The sequence below is a fragment of the Erigeron canadensis genome, chromosome 5 (genome assembly GCF_010389155.1).
Source record: "Erigeron canadensis isolate Cc75 chromosome 5, C_canadensis_v1, whole genome shotgun sequence".
NCBI classification, from domain to species: Eukaryota; Viridiplantae; Streptophyta; class Magnoliopsida; order Asterales; family Asteraceae; genus Erigeron; species Erigeron canadensis.
Window position 1 is genome coordinate 29,599,401 of NC_057765.1, and position 8,759 is coordinate 29,608,159.

The 8,759-nt window shown below is 30.8% G+C and overlaps 1 protein-coding gene across 1 annotated transcript; it reads right to left on the reverse strand.

Moving 5' to 3' along the window:
- Positions 1-3,484: 3,484 nt before the first annotated feature.
- LOC122599983 lies at positions 3,485-6,722 on the reverse strand. The gene is made up of 2 exons (XM_043772614.1): positions 6,541-6,722; positions 3,485-5,806 (listed from the first exon to the last, which is right to left on the reverse strand). The coding sequence occupies exon 2, from the start codon at positions 5,789-5,791 to the stop codon at positions 3,932-3,934; it is 1,860 nt and encodes a 619-aa protein (XP_043628549.1). The 5' UTR covers positions 5,792-5,806; positions 6,541-6,722; the 3' UTR covers positions 3,485-3,931.
- Positions 6,723-8,759: the final 2,037 nt, after the last annotated feature.

An 8,759-nucleotide genomic window follows, 5' to 3' on the forward strand; every position in this document is an offset into this window, starting at 1 on the left:
TAACCTATATTTGCACCTATAGTTAAAAAGGGGAGACGGTTGTGTTACAGTTTTTATATAGTAGCGATGGATAATGCAAAATCTTAACAAAGAGGGATGGTAAGTGATAATTTCCTGAAAATACAGGGAAAATTTATGTATTTGAATCATTTATATATAAAAAATTACTTATCTCTTGTTTTTATACGAAACTTCCTGTCTTAAATCATAAACACCAATTTGTTGATTATGACGTGTCATTCTCTGACATGCCAGGCAATCATTGTGCCGTATTTACACACCTTTTTTTACTCCGTATTACTCCATACGGAGAACTTTCATCACGGAAACGAGGAGTACTACATAAAACGGGTCGTATGACCGGTGTTTTTTTGAACAGTTGTCGGTGTGTAATTAGGAGCATCCTTGTTATAATAGATAGTATAGATTATTATTATTATTGGAATTTGCTAAATAATACATTATTTCTAAACAATCAATTTTTTCTATAATCTTTATCTTTATCTATATTGTTAAAATACCAGGGTCAGACCTCCATCTACCTCATATATTTTTATTTTTTAACAATGGGTGGTGGGTTGCATAACCCATGCCCATTTCCATTCGATCAAAAACTAAAAGTTATTTATAATTAAAAATGATGAAACACCCTGAAAAATGTAGTAGCTGATCTATATGAAAGTTACAGATATAACTCAATGTATAAATAGATAAACTTCGATCTACTAATAAGTAGATACGATCATACAACGTACATCCTTCGACCTTATAATGACTACATTACCCCATCTTACATTAATTACTTTTACATCAATAACCACACAACTATCGCCACCATTATTACCAACTCTGCCATCACCGCCATTACGTACCGCCACCACCATCCGTTGCCGCCACCGCCACCACCACCATCTCACTGTTGCATTACGTGGATAATTGGCTAGTTATCTATAATATAACTAAAAAAGGAGGTTGGGGGTACACTTGGCACCCTAATCCCCCTCTTTGAGTATAATCCTCCCTCCTTATTAATCCGCTAATTTTTTAATATTTATTTAATAGTTATATTTATTAAGGTCGACCTTTATATTATTAATAAAAAAAAGACTCTCAAAAATTATTATTATTATTATTATTATTATTATTATTATTATTATATATATACAGCTTAGAAATAACCGTCACATATTCTAAACCCGGAAAAAAAAAAAATACGGCCAAAAAAAAAAAAAAGCTACAATCGACTAACAAAATGTTTTTTTACTTATATACTATGTTCATATTTAATCATTATTGTTATTGTTATTGTTATTATTATTATTATTATTATTATTATTATTAGTAGTAGTAGTAGTAGTAGTATTTAACATTAAATTCTTATGTTAATTTTTTTATTATCTCTTTTAGTTTATTTTGTTGTCCATTATAGGTTCATTATGGCTTATTCTTTAACAACAAAAAATAAGACCAAGCCAACACATGTTACCATTATTTACGACTCCGTGTTGTGCATGTATGAACGGTTTCGAAGTGGAACATCCCGAAGAAAATCAAAATGTTCGAGATGGTCTTTGTTGATGAATTGGTATGTATTTTTCAAATTATATACTGTACACTTTTTGTTGAGATTAACTCTAAATTGTTTAGTATAAAATTGTTGTTTGTGTTTGTAGTAAGTTTAGATATAAAAAAATTACAAATTTTTTATTTAACTAAAGTTGATAAAAATGGATAAACTGAAATAAATATTTATATGGAGTTAATTTTCTTATGTTTCTTCTTTAGTTTTCGTATTGATTAATGAAATTGTTGCACAATATATGTATTATGTATACGTTATGAATTGGTAATGGATCTTGACGATCATGAGCTGATTCAACGTGAGGGATAAAAGTATTATGAACGTTTCCTTAAAATTTGTTTTGGTTTACCAATAATCAATTTTATGGTTTGTATGTGTGTTTTTAATTCTTTAGGTATGTGATAACTAAATTTGGTTTACCAATGTATGTTTTTTTTTTAATCTTCTCAAATTTCCTTTCCTTTTTTTATAAAAATATAAATATCATAGTTATCTTCAAATTGTGTTATTAGTAAATACTATTTTGTTAAACGCAACTTAAAGACTGTAGTTAAGGTGCATTAAATAGTTGTACATTTATTATAAAATTTATTCGGTGTGCTTAATTTTAATATGGAAGATATAAAATTTTGTATGCGCGTTAAACTTTTTATGCCGTGGCTGTAGTCAGATTCATCAGCAGCCACATTAAAGGAACACTTTTCGATGTTATCATTGACTAGAGAAAGATGGGCCGCCGCTATCAAGATTCAATCAGTCTTCAGAGCTTATTTAGTAACTAATTTTCCTTATTTTGCTACGAGTAATGATATATCAACCTAACAAATCAACCTAATAATCAACCTAAAACATTTATCACATGACAAGTGTATATATATGGAAAATGATTGATCAACTTAAAAAAACAACCTAATAATCAACTTAAACACATGATGATAATATTTGACATAATTAAAGGAAAAGATTAAAAGAAAGAATAAGTGGATTACACTTGTCATATAATAAATATTTTAAATTGATTATTAGATTAATTTGTTAGGTTAATATATCATTATTCTTTTATAAATCATTTGGTTAGACACCATAATAAAAACTAAAATGAACCATATTTAAATGAAGATGTCCGTTTGGACCGTTATTAATAATGTTGCATGATGACATCAGACCGACTATCTTATATTTATTGAAAATTTTGGATACAAAATCTTTTTAATAGTCAAAATCTAATTAGATTTCATCAATAAGGAATTTAAATAAAATTTTTAAACAGAGAAAAACTTTTTAATTAATATAAAATAAAATAAAATTTGTGTGTTCAACTTTATGCGATTTCAATCTGGCAATGTGCAATTTTCTACTATCCAATTCTCTAGGTGACCAATCCATCTCAGTAATTAACTGAAAAGATTGCTGTTATCATTTCTTCTATATTTTTGATAATTTCTGTCTTTTCTTTTTCTTTCTATTCCAAACCCACTGTAATTAAATATAGAATTGTACTTGTAACTAGATATACTAGGAGCAGCAAATCGAATGAAGTATGATCTAAATAATGCACAAGGATTGCTTGCTAGACCTGCCGCTTTTACAGTAAACGAGCAGACTAGCTTAGTAATAACGACGTGTGGTTTGCTCATCTTAACTAACAGGTTAATGAAGTACGAAAAACCAGAATCCTACACATCCTCTTTGCTTTCAAGAAAGAGTGAGATATTATGTCTGCAACCGTGGGCACATCCACCATATGTCCAGATTAGTCATTTCTTATGTGAAAAGACAAAACATTATGATGCACAACAGAAATATGAGATATAGAATAAAGTATAGACCGTAAACATGAGATTTTGATAAATTTGAACCAAAGCAAAGCCACATGTGAATATCTAATAAGCAAAATCACTCTTGAAACGTTAAAAAGGAAATATATATGATAAGTCTTAAGCAGACTTCGACTACATTGATTTATCAGAACTCGTAATGTCTATAAAGACTTTAAACAATTCTAAGTATTCATCCTAGATTGGAGGTTTTAAGAGTAATACCCAACAATTGATTACCAGATGACCCAAGCTCGATTTTTCACTGACTGGGTAAAAAGTGGAATGGGATGCTTAAAAGTGCAGCATGTTAACGCATCAGGGGTATATAAAAGTAATTAGTACATCTTGATTCACAAGTAATTAGTACAGGTTTCTAAACCAACATCTTTCAGCCATACTAAAACCAATTTGAGCTTAAGCCGCCAGGATCACCTTATGATCCCTTCGAGTTCCAGCTACCTAAGTTTCTCATCAATAGTCCCCCATCACTATGTGTTTGGATCTATACACTATCAATTTCGCACACTTGTCAAAGTAAATGAATATAAGGACCTTCCACACCTGTTGTAGCAACGCCGACCTTCTTTTCCTCTTCATGCGCATCAGCCTGAAGAAGTTGTTCTGGTGTAGCAGCAGGGTCAAGATCCCAACATCCATCTGGCAAGTTCAGGCCTTGACCTTTTAGCAAGCAAGATGGAACCTGGTGCGAAAAACGAACCATCTCTTTTCTTGGAATTATCCGAACAGCGTTCTTGTTTGGGTTCCTTTGATACACAGTCTTGTATCCTTCTAATTTGACCAAAGGTGTCACAGAGACTCCAAGTTTTTCAGTATAATCATCAAGAACCTCCACCATTTCATACTGTTGCCTCACTTTTTTTAATGTTTTTTTACTCCAACTCTCTGACCAGTTCTTGAAAATCGCCCATATGTCGCCTCTTTTAGGGTAAATGTTGACAATCGCACCTTTGCCAGCCTTTTCTCGGCCCAAATAATGAGAAAAGATGTTGACTTGGTCAACAAAGTCAGAATGAGAAACCTTGAAAATTCCACACGATTTATTGATTCCAAATTCAGTGTCAGGTTTTGAGTTTAAGTAACTGATATGAAGCTGAAATGGTTTCACAGAGATGACCTGGCGGACCAGACAATAAAGGCGGGGCATCCCGTCTGCTTCATCATATATAGCCCATATTTGTTTTGGCTTAAAGACCTCCTCAGATCTATCCATGTCAAAATCATGGAAATCTGGATCAGGGACCGTTATTGCCATTGAACTACTTTTCTTGAGCATTTTTCCATTATTTTCGGACTTTGTAGCAGAAGCTAATTTCATTTCTTTTAACTTGCAACGAATTACCGATCTAGCCTTCTCAATTAACAACTTTCTAGCATCAAAAGCAGGGGCAACCGAGTATACTCTAGTTGGAATATCACTACCATTTCCATTTAAGTTGTTAACTACCAAATCTTGTTCAGTTCTAATACCCACTTCCCCATTTTCTATCTTTCGTTTCTTAGGAGGCCTGCCCATCCTAGGAGCCTGTGTATCCCCAGGGCGGTGTCTCCCGTTTACCTTTGATCTACTACTGTCGACAGATCTAGAAGGTACACCATTAGAATCCGAAGTTTTCCACTGAAATGCTACAGTGCCTGCATACTCATAGCCTTGTGTAGGATGCATAACAGTGGGCCCATTGCTCGTAAAACATACCGAGGTGCTTGGCACATAGGAACCCGCATTGTATGAGTGGTTGGCATATCCATTTTCAGAAGTATAAGCCCAAGGAGTATAAGCCACTGGGGCTGATCCTGTTTCAACAGCTGTAAAAACCCCTCGACAATTCTTGCAAGAAAGTCTTTTGTTCACATATTTTCTAAGATATTCATACTGAACCCGACATGAGGTGCACACAGTCCAGAACGTGTCGAGTCTCGGAGTACTCTCCGAACCTGAAACACCAGGATTACCATAAGTTGCAGCCGATAACTGTTTATTTCTTTTCGCGTCATACAAATTTCTTTTCACATTATCAGATAACACGGCCCACGCCTCAGACACAAGCTTAAAAGCCTCATCAGCTCCAACTGTCTTGTTCTTGTCAGGGTGAAGAAGAACAGCCATCTTTTTATAGCGTCTTTTCAGTACTGACTTCTCTGCAGATGGATCCAATCCAAGAATTGAATAAAAATCAACTTCCCGATTCATACTCGCCTCTGTAGCTGCGTATATTTCAAATGTAGCTACCATTTGAGAAATACCCTCCAGTTGAGGGCATAAACTTTGGGCCCTCAAAGCATACTGCCTCGCACCTCCAAAATCTCTCACCGCAAATAACTTCTCTGCATTCTCTTTTGCTCTGAGAGCTTCCTCAATGTTCGGATCCATCTAAAAACTTCAACCCTACAACAAAAAGAAATAGCCACTGAATAATCGACAAAAAACCGTATTACAACTTCATGCTCTACCAAACCTACATAACACAAAGCATATACAACATAATTTCAACATGAGCTACAGTAACACTCAAGACCGTAAAATGTAAAAAATCCACCACAAAAAGTTCAAATTTCCCTATTTCCAAGAAGTTGATTTCCCGGCAACCCTCCGGACCCATATAAAAGAGGTCAATCAAGCTAACCCACCGGAAACTAAAAATCACAAATGCATGATACATTTGCACAAAATAAAAAACAACAACAATCCATACATGTCATGTTCATGTTTCAGAATAACTATAACTATCCATCATCAAAAAATTCCCAAATTACCAAATCAAGATGATAATAATCAACCTTGGAACATTGCATACTCATTTCTATCCTAATCCACAAAACAACCTTAAAATAACAACATGATCAAAAAACACACAAACTAAAAATTCCCAAAAATAAACAAAATTTACCAATTCAAGAAAGTTAATATACGTCAACAAAGATTCAAACTTTATCTCAAATTCATAATCAGAGCACCAAACCCACAAAACCCTTTTCAAATTTCAACAAACCCATCAAGAAAATAGTAAGATCTCAGCTTAGATCAACCAAAAAATCAATTTTAAAATTGAAAAACCCTAAAAATTAAATTTAAAAAAATAAACAATATATCTTATAAACATAATAATGAAGTAAACTTACTTGAATCTGCATCAAATAGCAAGTGAACAGGAATTAGATGTAATATTTGTTAATGGATTTATATGTGTTTGCTTTAGATCTAAGATAAATTGAGAGGAAGGCTTAATAACTTTTTGTAAAATATTTAGGGAAAAAGTGAAAAATAAAAATAAAACTTGTTAACCTTTAAATAATAAATACTTCTAAATATACTACTACTACCTTTGTTGTAATTAATTATTTATATAAAAATAACAAATATTTATTATTAGTAGTAGTATTATTAATAAGGTATTGTTGGGTGGATTTGATAATTACTTTCTTAAAAACACAATAAAGATTACAAAATAAAATTAAAAACTAAATTGTGGGAATTCCGGCAACCGGCGGGAAGAATTGAATATTCCGGTCAAATTGCACTATTTGGAATAGAAATTTAAAATTATTGTAATGTAATGTAATGTAGTAAAATAAAATACTTGTATAATAAGTATACATTGATTTAAATTATTTATACATACATTGACAAGTGAATATGTTAACAAGTATGGTTATTTTGTAATTAAAGTAGTAAGTTAATGATGTTAGTTTTTTAAAGTTATTTGTGTAAAGTTAACAATGCTAGATTATTTGGTGATAAATGATTAGTGATTTAAAGATACATTTGATGTGTATGTTAAGTTTTTTACATCAAGTATGGTAGATAATTTAATTCAAAAATAAGTTACACTAAAAAAACGTTCCTCCATATAAATAGAAAAGGTATATAAAGAAATCTTTAACATTATTCATTTTAATTTAACTAGTTTTTAGTTTCGTATGTGTATATACATAAAAAAATATATAAAGTATAAATACTTCAATGACTATAAAATAATATTGAAATTTTTATATATATAAATAGCGTATATGTATAAATCAATCATTTTGTAAGACATGAGGTTTTTATATTTTCATTTTAATGGGTCATTTCGTTTGAATATTAGTATAATATTTCGATTTAGTAAAAAATTATGTTGAGCTGTCTATAAAAAAAATCTAAATTAATCATAAATATATTTCGTGTACATGCGTAATACGTTTGCATTTTTAAGAAAAAAATAAATTGTAATGCACACAAAAATCGTCAAATTATTTAATATACGCAACAAAGATAATGATAAGTCTAATATACGTGTACTTAAAATATATGTTCGTTATGGCTAAAATATCTAAAAACGAAAATAATTATGTAAGGTAAAGGATTTAAAAATGGTATAGTAAAAATTCAATAATTGATTTTTTTTTAAAGTTAAGATACCTTAAAATGAATGATAATGTACAGTATGGACATATAAAGAGATTTTTATATTTTATTTTATTTAAAAGATGTAATGATAATCTATTAACAAAAAGTAACTATAATTATCAAAGTGTTAAAAAAATCAACTTTTAACCATGGGCTTATACTCCAGTGGCCAAGGTTTTTATAAATCTACTATATGAGCTCCGAAGGTGAGTTTACTTAAAATCTCGGGTTCGAGCATTAAGGTTTTCACTTTAAATGTATTTTTCATGAGAAGAGGGTTGGAAGTCCAAAAAAATATGGTTAAAACTGTCTCTAACACGTCTGAATCAAAACTCACTTTGTAAAAAATAAAATAAAATAAACTTTCTATATCTATGTATATACGTTTTATAATAACGAGCATGATACCCGCACAATGCATCGGCGATGACATTAGTTGCGATGTGGTGGCGTCAGCGTCAAGTTGTGTTAGTAATTGAAAGAAGATATTTGATTTTTAGAGATAATGAATGTCTTTAAAAAGATTATGGAATAGTTGTATAAGTTAATTAATTAAGGGTAAAATGATAATTTTGCATGTCATAAAATTGTAAACTTTTCAACATATGAGAATATTTTTTATATAGTAGTATAGTTAAATGTATTATAAAAAGTCCAAGGGTATTTATAAGATTTTAAAGACAAAATTGCTTAAAATAAAAAAGAAGGCTTTCTCTTTAGGGTTTGCTAAATACAACCTTTAGGGCTGTGTTTAAGGTGCATAAGTTATTTGTACATTTACCATGAAAATCAGGGGGCGACCTTTTAATTTGGAAGGTACAAGTTTTTTTTTATGCACGTTAAATACAGCCCTAAGGATTGTATTTAACATTTCCCTTCTCTTTATTAGGTAGTATAGATTTCCTAACTCATATTGAAATTTTATATATCTATCTATATTTTCCTTATATAT

Excerpts from the sequence above, each read along its gene's own strand:
- LOC122599983 (XM_043772614.1), bottom strand. The coding sequence starts at position 5,791 with ATGGATCCGAACATTGAGGAAGCTCTCAGAGCAAAAGAGAATGCAGAG.